This window comes from Drosophila melanogaster, chromosome 2R (genome assembly GCF_000001215.4).
Source record: "Drosophila melanogaster chromosome 2R".
Lineage (NCBI taxonomy): Eukaryota > Metazoa > Arthropoda > Insecta > Diptera > Drosophilidae > Drosophila > Drosophila melanogaster.
The window spans coordinates 6,587,238-6,606,249 of record NT_033778.4 but is presented as its reverse complement, the minus strand read 5'-3'; the positions used below and the strand labels follow the sequence as shown (position 1 = coordinate 6,606,249).

The window sequence follows — 19,012 nt, the reverse complement described above, 5'->3', positions numbered from 1 at the left end:
TAGATGTAACCGATGTTTGTTGTTGCTTTTGCATCGGCATTATGTCAATTCGGAATATATTCCATTAGCTACTCGGGAAACATACTCCGAACTTACGAACAAACATATGTACATACGTATGTATGTATGTTCTTAGTGCCGCGGGTCCATTTGTGCGAGAGAGAAAGTAGAAAGGCTGGGTGGCGAAAGAGTGAGAGAGAGTGAGTGAGAGAGGTCGCTTGTTTGGCGGGAACAAATAGAAGTACAACAACACCAAATCACAGCTGCGGGCAGCGTTGAGGACGCGTTGCTGTCGAGCCGCTGGCTCCCCAACCCCATTTTAGACCCCTCTTCACCACCCTTCCAAACCTCTTGCAGACTGTGCTGTTACATTTGTTTTGACATTGTTGGTAGTTCTTTCCTATCGACTGTCTCGCTCGCTCCGTCAATCTGTCCAACAATCAATTTTCTCCCTATCACGCGCGAGTGTGTGTGCTCGTTGTTTGGCTTGCACTCGCTGCGCTTTTTACCAGTTCTCGTTCGAGTGTGAAGTTTGATTAGAAATTATTTGGGAAAAGTGTCGAAAAAGGCGACACCTATGAATTGCGTATTGTTGTCCAGAAGGGTGCTGATCTGATCTATTGTAGTTATTTGATTAACCCTCCCTTTGTTTCGCGCACAATAACAATAACAATAAGTAACAATAACGAGCGTATGAAAATTATAAGACAAATGTTTTATACAACTCATTATATTCAAAAGCCCGACCCCTTAAATGTTTGGATCATTGAATCCTTCTATCAGTCCGCACATGTCTACATACTTCGTTTGCTGAAGAGCTAATGTAACATACATATTATTATATTATATCTATCTGGTATTAAAACAGTTATTCGACGGTACGACCTTTTTGACCAATATGTGAAACATGTTTTGTAAATTGAATTCTCTTCGATTGGTCGCAAAAAAGGATAAAATTCTAATTTAAATATTCAATAGTTAAAATAGATTGAGTAAGTTTATAATCAGTAGCTAGATAGCTAGCGAAAGGCGTGCAATCATTTTAATGAAACTGGTTTTTCTAGGAGTAATCAATTCGTTAAGTCTTGAAGTAGGTCCACTACAATAAATCCACTGATTTGCAAATTTCTCTCCCTGATATCCCCATCTATAATCTTTCTATTCTCCCGTCCATCACCACCAAATGTACTCTTTGGTCGGGTTGGGCTAAAAGGGTGGTTACTTTGTACTGAGGGGGTTATGTGTGGCCACCTGGCCCAGAATCGTTTTGCATTTCGTCCCACCTCTAATTGTTCTGCTACTTAGAATGCGGTCTCATTCTCCCACTTTTCACCTCTACCCGTAGTTCTTTTTGTGTGGAGCCGTTTACTTGCGCAGAAGTACGCCTTGGGGCGCAATAAAATGTTTAATAAATTGCAAAAGTGCGCCGAAAGCGGCAAGAGGAAGCGGAAGCCAGCAAGTGGAGAAGGAGCCGAAGGACGGCCCGGAACACAGATGGGGCTGGTCAGGCGGAACAAGTCAATGACACATCCCATATACAAACATATTCTAATGAAGCCGAAGTGAAAGAGACCAACTGCGGCTCTCACACGTTTTTTGGTCAACATAGGAGGGCGGTGAACGGGGGCGTGTCGTGGGCGTGGCTGGGGCGAGATGTTTGGCTTGCTGGGCACGTAAAATGTATTGAATAATTACATTGGGCCGCCTAACGGCATACGAAATGAGCAAGAATCCGAACTCGAATTCGAACTCAAACCGAAGTTGAAGTCGACGCCGCGACAAGTGGCGGCCCGGACATGGGCCACGCCCCCCGTCGAACAATCGAACCGCCCACCTTCTACCTCCCACCTGCCTGGCGAACCTATCCTGCCGTGGAAGTAATGAGCGCCACAGGAATTGGGCATTTCGAAGCGCAGCAGGAAATAAACTTTTTGGATGACTAAGCCGCTCCGAGGGGAAAACGATAAAGATTGATGAATCTACAGAAATGCATTTCGCCCGGCAATCTGTTTCGCTGGAACTCAGACACGGAACGGAGGGAGCAGGCCGATGGCCTTTAAGTAGTGCTAAAGTATCAATCAAAATGCGTGCGCTCGGAACAATCATGAAATTACTTTGAAATTTTCGAATGCCCAGTCAAGATGAAGAAGACCCAACTTGAAACCGAATCCCAGTTCTGGCACCGAATGCCTCTAGAGGCATCCGTACAAAGAGCCGAGAAATCGGTTACCAAATCGGAGAAAACAAAGCGGGAACACAAAAGATGATTTATCATTACAGGAGAGGGCAGGGCGAAGGAACTGGTGGACTTACAAATTGGATTGCCAGAGGGGATCGGAAAAATTAGCTACGCAAGGAAAAAAAGACGTGTGGCAATGTAGAGCTGGTCCGCATACCCATATTTATATATTAAAGTTATTAATATAAGAAATCTTTAGTTTTTGCGTAACAATGACACATTCAACGCAACATATTTATTGAAAAATGCAACAGGTCTTTCGGTTGTATCTATTTGCCACAAGTTAAGCCATATGGTAAACCATTAACTTCCCCAGCACACACATACACAACGTATAATATACTTACGCATTGCCAGGGGGATAAATAATTATTTTCAGTGTGCCTAAGCCACATTCAAGCTCATTTCAAGAGAAGTCGACAAAATTCCTGACAAATGCAACATTTGGGGCTGACACAATGTCAATGTTTAAGTTTTAATTTATTTAAAATCAATTTGCTCAAAATCTTGGCCACATTCTTTTGCTCTCAAGTTCACAGAACTTCTAGCAGTCGGGGTTCTTGCAGTACTATTTCCGGGCGGAATAAGGACTAGCGCAGGACTGAAAAATCCTGCATAATTTAATTGTCCTGTTGCTGGCTTTAGCCAGTCTGCCTCCGTATTTATCTCTGCCAAAGGCTCCCACTCACTTATTCTGCATTCTGTCTGTTGCGGCTTCACTTCGTCTACCTGGTTTTGTTTGTTGCCTTATTGCTTGTGAAAATATTTGTGCGGAGCTGTTCGGCACTCAGAGAAATATCTCTAGTCTGAAGCTAACAAGACTTTACCAAAGAGTTTTGACTTCTCAGTTCATTTATTCGAAAGCGAAGTCAGTACTATTATTTTTCTCTCAGCGTAACTGCGTATTCTGTTTGTTCGCCATGCTCCCGTCACCTTGAATCTTGCAACAGAGTGCATCGTGCCACACTCACACCCGTGTCTCTAATCCATATGCGAGAGAGGCTAACTGTAGGCCAAGAAGGCAGGCGACAGGTGCACTGGATCGAGTGTCAGCCGGATTTTTGGGGGGTTTGCGGTTCGGAACCGTATCCTCACAAAACTAGTGTGTTGTTCTGGCCACCCTTTGTGGGGTTAATTAAAGCTTGCTGGGAGTTGGGGGATCTTTGGGATTCGAGATTAGTGCGTGTATGCCACTGGAGTTCGGGATTAGTTAGTGGGCCAGAAAATCCGAAGCAATTTGATTGGGACTTTATGGGCATTCCGCATTTTATTGGAGTGGCGACCCCGACCTGCTGCGTTCGCAGACAATTCCATTAACATTAAATGTTAATAGACGGCGGAGCGGTCCAAAGATTCCACAATTCTCGTTCCTCGAATTGGAAATGGAACCAGTCGAAGAACCGCACTGGCGATGGGTCCAGCTGATAAATTCATTTTGTGCCCCTAGAGCCGAGGAAAAACAAAGAGGGCTTGGAGACCGGAGTGGGGTAGGCAATGGCAACTGAAATTCAATACCATTTTGGGGGATGACGACGATGATGTGTGCCCGATGGTGATAGTTATTGCTGTTGGTGTTCCCTATTATTGATGTTGCCTGGTGTCATTGTTGCTGTTGCCGCTTTGTTGCTGCTGCTGTCATGCGGGGTTTCTCCTCGGGTCTTCTCAGACTTACAAATGATTTTGATTTCAATTTTTCCCTTTTTGTTTGCCACCAACTATAACTCCGCACCCTCCACGCGGGAGATGCAATCGTGGGGTATTCAGTGCTGGGTAGAGGTAGAACTTTTGTGTTACAATTTTCCATTAATACCGCAGAACAGAGGCGGAGTTGTGGGCAGACTGACTAAGAAGGGGGAGATAAATTCAAAACTTCATTTTTCTATATTATTGTATATTTCCGAAAGGACCTCGAAGAGTCGCCGGACGATATAGGAGTGAGAAAAGGATATGGAAAACCGGTCACCCAGGCACTCAACTTCCCAGCTACATGGGAGAAGTCACCAGCATTTGCATATGAATGCTGGAAACGAAACCCAGGAGAACTGGGGATCGGATACAGCTCGAAGGAGCACTCACACATGACTTGTGCCCATAGACCCACACCCACACATGCAGATGACTCACATGCACTCGTGCTCCTCTCGTCGTCGGGCACTTTCAATTGCCAGAGAAGTATTAATGGCAGCATTTGAATAACAATGACGATGCAGAGCCAGTGTGGCAGATTCTGCAATTCAAATTCAAACGACTGCCAGTCACCGGAGAACCAATACTTTCTGGCAGGCGTGCCACAGCAAGTGCTGCAATTAAATCAAAGTCGGGGCTAATTTGAGCTGCATTCGTAGAAGTGACATCTTTGGTGTCTCCGTCGAAACAAGCAAGATACTTTTTCAATGGAATACATTGGATCGAAACGTATTCGATAATTTGGTTGACAAATGCATCACATATATCAGAAAGGCTTTCTTCAGATACGCTTTCATTTTCAATCAATGCTTGGGACAGAAAATTACAATAGTCAGTTTGCAATGGTTGGACCAAGTGTTTTGGACTGGAAAATCCTATTCTTAAAGATCAGTATGGAGGTTTTCAGAAGGCATTTAGGTACCCAAGGTCTCGTACGGCAAAAGTACCTCGTTATTGATGTAGGCTTTTGGTTTCCTCTGATAACTGAATGCTCATTTTCAGCGACGATTTCCAAGAATCTTTGACCGATGCCAACCCACGTAGCATAATGAGCATCGAATTCAGGGAATTTCGCCATCTGAGGGAGAATTCATTAAAGATCAGCTGAATTTATTCGATGCTGCCTCTGAAATATGCAAACGTCATTCAGATGTCGTTAATTACATCCGTGCACTCCGCATGATCGCTGCCTCTTGAGAGGAGTTGGAGATGAAAATGTACATGTTTAGATTCAAGAGTATTGCGCTCGACTAGCAAACTGGGTTTCATTAATTATTTTCGAAACACATTTCATATTTTTTGACATCAATACAAACAGTAAAATTTGAGCTCTGCTTTGAATTGATATGTCATCTGGAGCATTAAATACCCTAGCTATTGTCTTGCTCTTGATGCCAGGTAAGTGGTTTCTTTATAACTTGTGTGCCATATGACCTTTGGCTGATCCATCAGGTACATTTTGTCAGTGCATTGACTGCAACGCTCATTGGAAGTTTCACTGTAAGACAAACTTAACGGGGTTTTACTGCGCTCCAGGTGCTTACGTCCATCAGTGGGTGGTGCCGGAGGAAGATTACCACTCGGACCTAAAGGGTTTTAACACCCCATTTTCAGCATGCACGCCGTTCCCATTAGAAATAAGTTCAGTTTGTAGATCTTCATCTGAAACCACAAGCCCTCTCAATACTTTCCTCCTGCAGGTTACATCGAGACGTTTTGCTGCCTGTATTCGCCCTCGATTGGCTGCCAGTTGGCCCTTAATCCAGGTATCTTCAATAAGGAGAAGCTACCTGTCAGGAGATGCAAGGACTGCATTGAGCACTGCCAATGCTCGAACAAGTCAACACCACCTCTCAAGCCCCGGATGGTGGTGTCTCTTCTGGGAATGTTTGCCATGCTAACCGAGTCGATCTACTTGACTCAGAAAGTTTGGGCAGGATGCGGTACAGAACTTATTTGAGCATTGACAGTAGTTAAATGTGTAAAGTATTCATTGAATTCTCGTTGAATACTATGTTTTTTTTTATCCTCAAATGTCACGATGCTAACCAAGTTCAAAGCGAAGACAGTTCCACCTTAGGAGGAAGTACTGAAGCTCTATTCGCTTAGATTGGCAAACAGCTACATAATTGAAGAGACCTAGCAAGCTAGGTCTAAACTACAAATGGCTGAAACGAAAAATTGATGTCCTTTGTTGAATATCCTTCGGCTTTGAACTATTTGACCACCAAATGCCAGCTCTTGGGCCGGGAAAAGGCCTAGAGCCCAGAGTTGGTCGGCGGTACGTGACTGAGACCATTATTGTTTACTTATCTACACCTAATTGCTTCTGGCTACACTTAATAATATGGCACAGACATGGCCACAACGCCATCGTCATCGTCGCCATGGAGAAGTCATCTCCACCCCCTCAGGAATGAAGGCGGAGGTCTTGCTTGTTTGTTCGGTTTCCCACTTTGCGTTGGTCCACTCGCCGCTTCTCTGGCGTTTTCATTCAGCTCGAGATTTGTTGCACCATAAAAAGGGCTTCTCGAGATTCTCCCCCACGTCCCGTAGACCCGCCACCGTCGCACTGCTCCCCAGGTTATTGTGTTCCATCCGAGGCAGTGGATTCGGAGCCTGGCTATTTGTTTGTCCGTCGTCCGCTGTGCTGTCTTCTTGTTTCTGGCTTGCTCTTCTCGTTCTGTTCGCTTTTTCAATTTGGTGGGATGAAAAATTTCATTGGAATTGGATTTTATTGTGGGGGCCCCTTCTGATGGATTTCTTTTTTCGGTAGGTACAAATTGTGTGACGCTAATGGAGCATGCGGGCGGGCGAGGGTCTTCGATTTTCGGGCGAAAGAAGTTGGACATCGGACAGCGACATGGCTCATTAGCCGAGAGATTAAAGTTGTTTCAATCACATTAAACTATTGAAATACTATCAATTCATTACAGAGTGTGTGCTGCGTCCGCCAGGACAATTTAGAAAGGTCGCTTCTGAGAAAGGAACCATAATTTTCTCAGATTTACCGGAACCTTCTTGATAAATGTTTCTTTATTTTCAACCATGCTTATTTTCCATTTTGTTTTCCCCCTGTCATTTCGAACCCATTTATCTTGAGTGCTAATTGTAACGAATTTCCAACCCTCCGATTGGAGAGGGGTGTGAATAGGGGATGCTTTCAATGCCTGTCCACAGTTTGCCCAACTCCGGAGGAGCAGATGGGGGAAGCTGTAAAAAGCAGTGGAAAATTTCTGGTTCTCCGGTTTCCCTGCACCCCGATGGCTTTTTGGATTGCCCCCTCTTCCGTGTGCCGATGCATTCGTCGCAATGTGACAATTGCTAATTTAGCTGTGGGACTCGCCCTGCCCCCAGCTGCAATTGGGGGCGTGGTCCAGGAAGTGCGTGACTCGACTGACTTGCAGTCCATGGGAATATCAATTGAAGAGGAGCTGGGTCTCTCCCAGTGGACGGGGAGCTTGGAATGGGCGGCTCGTCTATGAGCAATAATCAGGCTAATAAACATTTCATTCACAGGCCCCATTGAGCGGAGCCAATAATAACAGCAACATGATGGCTGTCTGCATATGCCAAATACTGAATAGGAACCACGAAAACAAAGACCCCATTCCCTCCGCCCCTGGGCAACACATGGGGGGGGGGGGGTGTGCAAGGCGATTGCTTTCGTTTTCATCGTTTGGCTGTCATAATACGAGGGCTCCAGACATAGACCGGAAATTGTTGTTGTTGCTTTCATGCGTAAACCACAAAACTTTTTCTTTTATTCCGATAAAATCTAGGGGTGTTTATCAAACCAAATCATTATGAAACGGAAAAAATATAGAAAGCTGCTACTCATCATAATAGAATTGCAGATTTTCAGCTCATTTAGAAGTGGTGACTCTACGTACCTGAAAGAAAAAAAAAATTGCTAGCTTAGTGGATTTCTTATCAAGAAATAACTTAAAGGGAATTTTAAAATGCGAAGCACTCCCCCAAAATCACTTTTCCGACCTGAACAAACCAGACATCTGCACGCTGCAATCAAAACGAGAACAATAGAACATCCTACAGCCAGTCTCCAATCCCATCAGTCCAACTACCAAACACCCCATCCCATAAACTGGTTAATCCCACGCAAGCCCAAACGATTAACCAAGCCGAACCGATGCCAAACACAAACACAATCCCAATTCCAAACTCCAGCCAAGCCGAACCGCAATGAAAACTGCAGCCCAAAGAATCCAGATAACAACTGCAGATATCAACGTGGCAGGAGCAGGAGATACACCGACAGTAACGCCGTCATAAACGCCGCCAGTGAAAGTAGAAGTAACATCCGGAGAAAAAGGATCGGTAACAATGCGGCTGGCACATTCCAATTTAATGGAACAGGCTTAGTCAGCGAGGGGATAAACTGTTTAAAACTTGGAAACTGGAATTGTTTTCCGCCCACAAAATATTATTTGCTTCAACCCTAATTCTAATGTACAATATAATGTATAAAATCAAAGTTGCCCATGGCATGGTCTAGACATGCTTGTAGGGAACTCTACTTGTAATTCTTTTATCCTGCTAAAATATTCGAACTATTGGGTGTTATTAGAAAGTAAAATTAGTTTTAAAGTCGCACTGGATTGATTTCTTTCAGTGCGCAAAGGGAAGTTAACACATTTCCTGCTGGCAAACGAAAAAGGCATTGGCCGCAGGAAGGTAAAAGGGCTAGTCAGAAAGTCATCTCGAGGGTAGGCTGTTCGATGGGAAATCCCATGGCAGCGAAACAATCTAAATAAGCATATAGATGGGATTAAAGTTTACAAAGGCCAACAAACAACATCAACGTTGAAAGCTAAGTAAAAGTAACTAATAATAACGAAGTTGTGAATACCCTAACATTACGGTTAGGCGATTTGTACAATTTCAGTGATAGTTTTAATAAAGATACAACCTTAAGATAAGTTTTAGTTTCAGTTTTGTACCACAGTACGTTGTTTAACAATACTAATTTCTGATTTTTTTCAGACTGACTGGAGAAGGCAAAGTACCCACTTGGGAAAGGCAAGATATTGCATACCCAATGAGCGGAAGAGCGGAAGTGGCGAGTGCAATAAAAAGGGGGCGGGAGAGCCACGCCAACTGTCAAAACTCCCACGATGTCCGAATCTGCACCGAGCGAAACTTCACTCTCGAAGACTGGGCGTGCAACCCCTCGGAGCTTCGGCGGAAGCTAACCCTGTGGAACGGACGCCGGTCGGATTGCTTGGCAAGAATGGCAACTTCTGAAGGGTTAACACGTGGTCCACATCCAGCTGCACATCGACGTCCACGTCCGTGCTCAACGGGGTTCAATGGGGTTCAACGGGGTCGGCTGATCCTGGTCCTGACTGGGCATTTTGTATATTCAATTAGCGCCCGCTTCCATGTCGAACATTTCCGCTAGTTGGGGCCCCGAATGCCGGCTTTGAGTGGTTTTGGGCTGGAGTTCTGGCAGCCCACTTGTTTGCATTTCTAATGCAATTTGCGGCTGCAGCGCTTTTGTTGCCCTGGACTGCCCTGCGCCCAAATTGTGTGGCGTGTCGTGTCCATTAGCACCTCAACGCTTATAATACATATTCATTAATGCCCAGACCATCACGACTCCCTCATCAGCCGCCCACCGCCTACCGACGATCCTGCACACGTGGCCTCCTCGCTAGGGTTTAATTAACCTCCAAAGGGAGCGGTCTTATCCGGCGACAATCTCTTTAACTGCGGTGTAGCAGATGGAAACTTCACCCGACCTCACCACCGCTTCCTTATCCCTCGAAGGTGAGCCGTGTCTGTTGTCGCTCGAGTTACCGCAAAATGTTCTCATTCATTAGACGTTCGGGCAACGAAAGTAAAGTTAAACTGATGCCCCAAGTCAAACTTGATTGACTATTGTAATTGTTGTGCACCCCTTCTGCTACCTTCGTTACCCAAAAGGCCAGACACTGATTCCGCCTAGGACAATCCGGTATCTGGTGGACGTGCTCCTTTTTGTCTTACACATTAGTTAAAGCTTGCGGCAAGAGCAACAACAACTACAACAATTACAACAACTACCCAACACAACAAAACACTTAAGCGCAACACTTTTAATTTTACAGTACGGTGCGGACCAAGGAGATTGGAGGAGTTGGGGCTAACCCTTTGTGGGTGAGCTGGGGGCGAGCTTGAAACCGATGCCCGGCACGTGGACGTGCGAAGAACATGACGCCCTCGGTGAGCAGACACAAAAGACAGACGACTGTCGACAAACGGGGACAAGACGGGGCAGGCCGAACTATTTAAATGCGATTTTCGGCAGTGCTGAAAAGGGGGTAGTCCAATACGGATGGGGAGGGCAGGGCACCCTGAGCCGTCGGCACGCGCACAAATTAGTGAGCAGCAGATATGAAAGACTGGGCTCGTGCCATTTGCTCACTCGCTCAGTCACTCATTCACTCACTCGCATTGCCGCCAACATGAAAACAACAACAATGGGGCAATGGGGTTGCGTATAATCAAAAATTAACATAACAATACAGTGCGCCGAGCAACAACAAGTAAACGGAGGACAAAAGAGAGGCCAAGTGTTGCCGGGGCAGATACTCCGAATAAAAAATACACGAATATCCTGATGAATTCACATGGCAAGAACTTAAAGCCCAGTCTTCGCCCTCGACTGAGCCCATAATGAAAGGGTTAGCTCAGGAAAGGGGAACTGGTCGGGGGAGGGGAAGGCGATTCGATCAGGAGAGGGACTAGGGTCGGGGGCAAGGACGGTGAAGGACGGGGAAGGACGGGAAAGGACAGACCTTTAAGCACGGCGAACGCACCAGGAAAGCGGTCTGGCTTCATCTTCTGAGCTCTACACTTAGGCAAATATTTGCTACCGAGTTTTGTGGCACTAGCAGGATCGTAAGACATCTTAGTTTCAACGACCGCCAGAGTTAAAACAGTAGGCGTTACAAAATAAAAAAATTTTAAAAAATATTTTAAATGGGAGCATCATCAAGTCTTTTAAAAGAAATCAGTCGGAACTCCATTCTAATACAGGAACACTTTTAAATGGAGATTAAGTTCTTACGAAATGTGATAAGATGTGGATAGTAAAAGAAGCACGGAGTTATTCTCAGTGCACTGAAAACACAAAACGTAGACGGGTAGGCAAACAGAGGGAGAGAGAGTGAGCTGGGGAGACAGAGACAGAGCAGACAGACGCACACAGCCGCACAATTCGATAAAGAAAATTCCCAGCGGGCACTTAATTTACTGCTTGGCGTTCCATTTCATGTCCATTTCCCAGGCTTTTCCCTCATGCGGCGGTGAATACGCACTGTTGCCACTTTTCTCTGCTGAAGGATCTTGCAGTGCTCTGCATTAACATTACAAAAAATGGCCTCTAAGCGTTCTTTTTTTTTAGATCTGTATAGCCATTACTTTAGGACTCTAATAATAATAATTTTAATGCTGTTTCATTACTCGTTACATACAATCGCTACATGAGGTAGCGTGGTTACCATACCATAAATCTTTAATGTCAATTTATGAATTTCTAATTTTTAGCTTCCCTAAATATAAATGACTTTGGCAAAAGCTGATGCGCTGAAGGACACTGTCTTTTTACACTACATACATATTTCATATTATTGTGTATCGATTAGTTTCGGATCTAGGTGGATGTAGATCAGCTTACATACATAAATACGATCCCTTCGGTCCGGTTTCACGTTTAATGGTGGCCAACTTGATTTGCTTTCTGGGAAACTGACTTATTGTCCCTCCTCTACCCCCTCCCATTCCTAGTCCTGAACTCAGCGATTTCCCTACCACGCGTGCCACACACCCCGCAACTGAAAAGCCAACGAGGCCAGTGTAATCAACATAATGAGAGCGAGTAAGAGCGCGCATTATGATAATAGTAGTGTGCCAAATGCTCGTCCCGGGGTTCTTCCAGGGACATTCAGGGTTGCCAGGCAGCCGCAACCAAGGGTTGCAGGGACCTCAACTTCAACTTCGAGTTGAGAGTGTGTTGTGTTTAGATTTTAAAAATATTTGAGTTATTTGAGGAATGCATTTGGCTGCGTTCGGCTTAATCATTTGTTGTTTTTTTTCGATGGATGCTTAGAGTAGCTTACGCGGCACAACAATGAAAAGGCTCCTGGCACGAAATGGTACTGATCTGTTCGCGGAGTGCGTGCGGAATGTCGAGTGTCTCGCTGAAGGGGTGGCTATGAATACTGAGAACAGGGACGTTAATATCAAGGTTAAGAATTCGTACATGTACAGCTGGGTACAGCCAGATAACACCAACCATTTCATGAGAGTGTTCGATCAAGTTTCAAAATAATGCTGGGCTTATCATTGATGCTACCTTCATGTTCTTTAGTGTAGGCGTATTGAAAGAGATTCCGAATACCGAAATCCTTGGAGAAGAACTGTTTTCCGGTCGTATAAGACTGCTGATACATGAGTGGTACGTCGCTGTAATCAGCACCAGTTGAATCACATTTCTGTTTGAGATTTGTGGTACTTTAAAGCTGGAATACCCTATGTGATTCCCTTAAAGTCTTAAAGGGCTTATCCCTGAGGCAGCCTAATCCTATTCCAGCCTACTTCTCCTTTCACTCAACCGATTCCCTCCACTTTTGAACTTCACTTCCACATCAGTGGTTCTAGAATAGGAGATGAGACAAGAAGCCGCTTCTGTTCTCATTCATTCATCTCACTCGAGACAAAATCAAAATTCAACTAATTTGCATTTTCGATTTGCATATTTACACAGAATCCAGCCTATCAACGGCTGCAGTCCGCTCATCTCCCCATTCACCAACTCCAGGCAAATGCTCTGTCATTGAAATTAAATTGATTGCAAATACTGAAGATTGACTTGAAGTGGGGGAGGCCGGCAAAGATGCGGATGCATCTGGCGGGAAAAGCAGGCTGGATCCATGTTGATTTTTGATAACTTTCCGGGCCTGGCTTACAGCTGCACCCCCAGGTGAAGTCGAAGTCAGGTCCTGTAATTGCAGTTTGTGTGCTGAAGGGTTGATCGGGTTGCAATTGTGCCAAATGCCATTAATGAAAATCACAAACACAGTCCCTCCGCCCTATTCTGATTCTGAATCTGAATCCCAGACCGAGACCGAATCCGAGTCCGAGCCGAAGCGCGAACCCTTAACCCCCGGCACATGGCACGAAAACGCCACCCTAATTTGAAATTAAGCAGCCTTTGTGTGGATGGGGTTAAAGGGTGTGCAAAATGCATTATACAAGATGCGTTAATGGAAAACCAAGAGGATGGTGGGTGGGAGAACTGCCACTCAGCCCGCTCAACCCGGTCAACCTGTCCCTCTTAAGCCGGGAAGTCCTTTGAACAGGGACAAAGTTAAACAGAAGAATCATTTCAGTCTGAGAGCTGGAAACCTGGATCGCTGTATAGCTGGAGAGCAGAAAGTTGTCGGGTCAGGTCACTTGGACTGTTTAATAAACTTTATTTGGCTGCTGTCCACTCGTCGCTGAAGAAAACTTGCGAGCAACTTTCGGAAATTGACGCAGCCCAAATCAGTTGCGAAACAAGTTGATTGAACAATTTATCAAGCGCCCAGCGAGCAGAAGGCAAACATCTGAAGGACGGATGGGGTGGCATGCGAACAAAGCTGAATGGGATTGGGTGCTCATGTCATGAGCCAGAAAAAGAAATGACAGCACGCGTCATTTTCGGAACACAAGAAGAGGCTTCCCTAAGACCCAACCCCTGGCCCATCGGTGTTTACTTTGTCAGGATTTGCTCGTGCCACCCCAGAGCTGCTGCTTAAATCTATCTAAACAAATTGGAAAATTTTATAAAAATTGGTTTATGATGCTGACATTTGTACGGCATCCGGAAGAGGGGATGAGTGCAGGCCAGGCGGATGTTGTCAGGCAAAAAACACGGAATCCAATCCAAACATCACTCGAAGAGGAGAAGTGCAGCCAAGCGTTCAAGTCCTGAGCTCAGGGAATGGGCTTCACTGGATGCGAGCTTAAGCCGCCAAGGTGCCAAGAGGATTGCTCAGTATCGGCGACGGCTCCCACATCCCAACAGGTGCCAGTTGAGGGCTGGATCTGCTGATGGCTCCATCAATAACGGGGTGACAGTGACATTGGCAAGTGGATGAGTGAAACAAATCAATAAGCCGGAGATGGAGCCGAGTGTCAGAGGGGAGAGAATCGAATCGCTGTCGGGAGAGTTCAAGTGGGCTGAATCATTTAACTTGGACCGGAGCTGGGACCGCTAACTTTCCATAAGCCATAAAGAAAATTAATACCACTTTACTTCCCTGTAACACTTAAATTCGCAATATAAATCCCATCTAAACGCTTTAAATTACGCCAGCCGACGGCGAGTCCTCAGTCATTAAATTGATAAATACCCAAACTTTGCTCATAATCGCCTGCGAAACGGGCTCGTCTTGGCGAAACAGCTCCTTGGATGGGTGGGGAGGCTGGACTAAACCCTCCTCTCTAAACAGCCAGTCACCGTGAGGCCAAACATTTATCAAGGCCCACCAGTGGCAAAGGCCTTCTCCTCCAGATGCTCCCTGATGTCAATGGCGCGTCTGGAACTGTTTGCCTTACCAATTTGCGAGCAAAAGGACGGCTGGGTGGCCGGAGGAGGCTGGTCTGCAGCCGGATGGTGATCCATTTAAATTCCGCTCATAAATTAACGCACTGCCTGCCTATATCTCACATATGTCGGCAGGCAGTCAACTATGGCCACCAACTCCGACTCCAAGTCCATCTCATACTCAGCTCCTGGTGCAGCCTTTCATCCTGATTGCGGTCCAGCCCTAATCCAGGTCCTGCATCCGTTTGCCGCCTCATTGGGCGGATCGTTTGGGTGACTGACTGGACGACATATTGATGTATTGGCTGCCCGAATTGAATGACTGTCCTGGCCAAATCATGTCAGCGCCCAAATGTTACTAATATTGCGAGCAACCCAGCCAGCCAACCTGAACTGCCACCGTTGCCCAGCCTCCGCTTCATTACTTTAAATGCCTTACACGTTCAACATTTAGGACTCGGCGGAAACAGGGGCAGACAATGTGGCCAGGGTGCCCCTCCCCTCTTGCGGGCGAGCGTACGGGGTGCGAGGGCAGGCACAAACGTTCCATTGATGCAGCCGACGCACGGCAAACGCATTTCGCACGCAATTCAATCTATTTCCCTTTGTCAGTCGCAATCTTTTTGTCACGGGCTGCGAGTGCGACTGATGAGAATGGATGATGTCGCCGAAGTTGCCGGCTCTTTTTTACGGTGGAAGAGGGGAAGGGGAGTCATCACACTATTTGCTGATTACAATGGTGCCACATATTGCTTTTATGACAGTGAACTGAGGAAACTACGACACGTGTAGATGGATAATAAATAATAAGCATAACATGCTTTCTTCTGCTCAGAACGCTTTTAGAAAGCGCTGCATTCGGGAACCAAACTCAAACGGCAATAAGGGAAGAAACTATTATGTCGGGTGATTAAAGATGAACTTGATTAGATTATTAAATTGCAGGTATTGCAAAAAAAAAAACGATGGGGAAATTGACACCACCAATCCTCTAATAATGCAAAGCAACCCTTAAGTCAACTCTATTCACACTAAAGCAAATAACTCCACTTAGTTCAATTTTATTCCCCGTTTGCTGACATCCGAAACGATCTTCCACAAGCATTGTTGCTCCCCTTTTTTCACTCACTAAAAAACAGTCTCTATTGGCATTACTCCGTTCCAACAAAATTAAAGTCTTTCAATCAGAATGCTTCCATGTGTGTTGCATGCCACTTTAAGTTGAACAAGACTTTGGGGGTAAAACTATAAAAAAGTGTTACACGGACAATTAAGTTTTTATGAAGCATTTCCGCTAGATGGCGCCTGTGGGCAAGCGAGTGAGCAGGGAACACGAAACAAGTTCACATACAAAAATACACACAAGCTCGTGGGTTGAGAAATACTTTAACTTTTCGAAGTAGATGGGTTCCATGGGGTTGAGCCACAAATGTGTGGGGTTGGAGGGCGTAGCATCCAGAACGGCATGTGGCTGTGTACTCTTTTGTTGGCTATTTGCATTTAAATACATTTTAATTAGTATTTATTGTTTTTACAGACTTCATGGCGCCGTGGACCCGAGCTGAACAAAAAACAAACTCGACCCTGCCTAGCACTTAGCATTCGCCAAATTAGACATGCAACAATAATGACAGCGGCATCAAGGGGCTAAGTTAATCAAAGGGCACACACACAGGGATCCCAACGACCCCACCCGCGAACTGATCCACTGCTCCACCAGCCCCCCAATGAGATCCCAATCAGAACTGCTTCTGCTTCTTTCTGCTCTCCTTCTGCGGAGCAATTAACTACGCTTTGATTAACACTCCACACATCCGCACGCTGCTGGCGGCCGTTGACAAGGACGTCGACAGCTCAACCGCCCACCACCCACCAGCCTGGCCAGGAGCACAAACATCCACCGCCCCCACCCGCCTCTTAGTCGCTGTCTGTTAACTAACAGCTGTCAATTACACCCGCGCCAGCTTAGACGCTGTTAAGGCAGTCCTTTGGCACTCTTTTTGCCTCGTCCTCGGGCTATCCGATGTTCCCAAGTCGTTCGTCGGAAGCCTCAATCGGATTTCGGCTTTGAGGGACGTCGGGACGTACACTGGAAATAATAATGTCTGCCATGCCCAACTCCAGAAATAGTAAGGAACGTTGTGAAGACATTGTAAATAAAACCGGTAGAGTCCTCTTGAACTATAATTTAAATGCGTTTTAAAGAGCCCAACCATATGTCCTTTGTAATTATTGTTTAAGCACCCTATTAATTAGGTAATTTCGAAATAGGAATATTTTTGATTTAAGTAACTCAGTAGAAAGCTCATATGGGTGGGTTAAAAAATAAATTTGTTGATTGTATTGGTCAAATACATAGCTGAGCATTTAAAGTAAAGTTGACTGTCTGGATGTTTTGGAATTTTGCTGGTAAGATTGTAGGACCAACTTTTAATGGCAGTGTTTCTGTCGCCTGTTGGTAATTAGAGTGCACTTCGTGATTTTGGCTTAGTTCGTGCGCCATCGACTGGCACTTTATTAAGCCACGCCACCCCGGCGCCCGTTCCCCACAGCTACCCCCTTTGACTTCCGTTGGCGCTTAACGGATATGCCGCTTTGGGTTGTACCGTAATAAGTTATGACACTTTTGGCGCCCAGTGTGCGTGGCCTGCGCTGTCCCCAGTGCCTGTGTGTGAGGGTAAGTGTACTGGTGTGCGTGCACGAGGGTATGAGCCACCCCTTTGTGTTTTGGCCACAAGGAGTTCATTGAAGCGCATAATCGCATGTTAAATGTGTTGTAATTAAAATATTAATTTCTTCGTTCTTGTGAAGGTCTCGTCAGCAAGTAGTTGGTTTCCCCGATCCCCGCGATTCGACGCCACTCCATCTATCCCCCATCGTCGTAATCAGCATCATGGAAACCATAATCATCAACAATACCGCCGTCGTCACCGTCTGCTGCCTTGTGGTTTTTCGGCTGTTCTGTAATTATAGTTTTCTGCATTTCTTCTGCCATACACTAAGTTTTTGTTGGGTGAGCCATGAAAAGTATGGGAAAATGTGGGCGTGAAAGAAACTTGGCAAGGACTTTCGTTAAACAGGCTGTGGAGAAGTTGTTATAAGTGCACCTTGAAGATCTGATTGGCAGGAGTTTTAAATTATTTGCTTCAATTGGGAGATATTTTGTGAATCCACACAGATGGTTGCATTGATGATTCAGTTCTTGGTTCCTTGATCAGTCAACTTTGAATTCCCATTTGACCCGCGTTCAATATGCCTTCCCTTTTCCATTGTAAAATTTAGTTAAAGTTCGGTAATGGAATTAAAAACTCACTTAACGTGGCTGTTTACATTAGATCCATTACGCAACGTGCACAAGCACAGACACCCTAAAAATACATATTACTTAGTCAGGCCCTGCATTTCATATTGGCCGTTCAACCACCCAATCTTCGGCTGGCAAACTGCGGTGTTGTAATCGGATATAAATTCTGCTCTCCAGAGAGCAGGCCGCCGGCTCCAAGCTTCTGGCTAAAAAATATGCCACTCGGAAGGGACTAAAGACAAAACGCTGTGGTCCAGGACACACATGCGTCGGCGTCTGCTCCTGGCCCTGGTTTTGGCCATGGCAACTAAGCCATCAGCCGTGGGCTTTCACATTTGATTTAAAAAACGAATTGGAGAACATTAAATGAAACATTCTACAACAAAACCGAACATTTCGGACCAAGTGACACCCGCAGCGGGCTGACGAAAGGGGCGGAAGTGGTTGGGCGTTATAAACAAAAAATTAAGCGCACACGTGAGCTGCATGCGATTTGGAGTCCTGTCCCTCCGGCCCTCCTCCTTCTTGTTTGCTGTCTGGTCTTTGCTGGTCTGGCTTTTTTGCTCATTATGTGCGAGGTCGAAAAAAGGAAAAGCCAAGGAAAAACGTTCACAGATATGGCTGGGCACTACCCTCGTGTGTGTGTGTGTGTTATTGTTATTAAACGAATTCCCGGATCGAATTTAGCCGGGGGAACGGTCTGTCTGGCTTTGGATCGCCAACCGTGTGCTGCTGGCATTTTGTAACCGAGACTGACCGCAATTTTACTTCATTGCTGTCCGTCGCCATTCAAAAGTCCGTACTCACTACTCCTCATTAGCGCTTGGCGCCCAGATGAAAAAAGAGTTGCCCGTTCGTAGTGTCAATAGATAGGACGTCACACCTTTCAGTACAGTACACGTTCCTATTTTATACCATAATTAGTATGGTGATAAGACGTGTGGAAGACCCGTCTTTGCCCTCTGCAATCCGCCCACGTGACTTTCGTTCTCTAAAAAAATAGCATTTCAATTCAATTCGTGATGGGTATCGTGCCTGCGGCAGTTACCGGGACAACCCCAAGCTGGCAAACAAAAAAGCAAAATCTATTTTGCCGGCTTATCCACTCGCGAGGCTGGGCCCACTAACAAATGGCTTTCATTTCACTTGACGACTTGCGGCAGATAAGCCGGTGACCCCGACCCTTTTC

At 45.6% G+C, this 19,012-nt stretch overlaps 2 protein-coding genes across 2 annotated transcripts in view; one reads left to right on the top strand and one right to left on the bottom strand.

Moving 5' to 3' along the window:
- The window catches only part of jing, a 119,787-nt gene that overhangs the window by 15,543 nt on the left and 85,232 nt on the right, over positions 1–19,012 (bottom strand). The window lies entirely within an intron of this gene.
- On the top strand, positions 5,272–6,206 carry CG15233 (uncharacterized protein; the record flags this gene model as incomplete). Its single annotated transcript, NM_136370.2, has 3 exons — positions 5,272–5,323; positions 5,378–5,566; positions 5,626–6,206. 3 exons carry the CDS (start codon positions 5,272–5,274, stop codon positions 5,883–5,885), a joined length of 501 nt encoding a protein of 166 aa, NP_610214.2. The 3' UTR covers positions 5,886–6,206.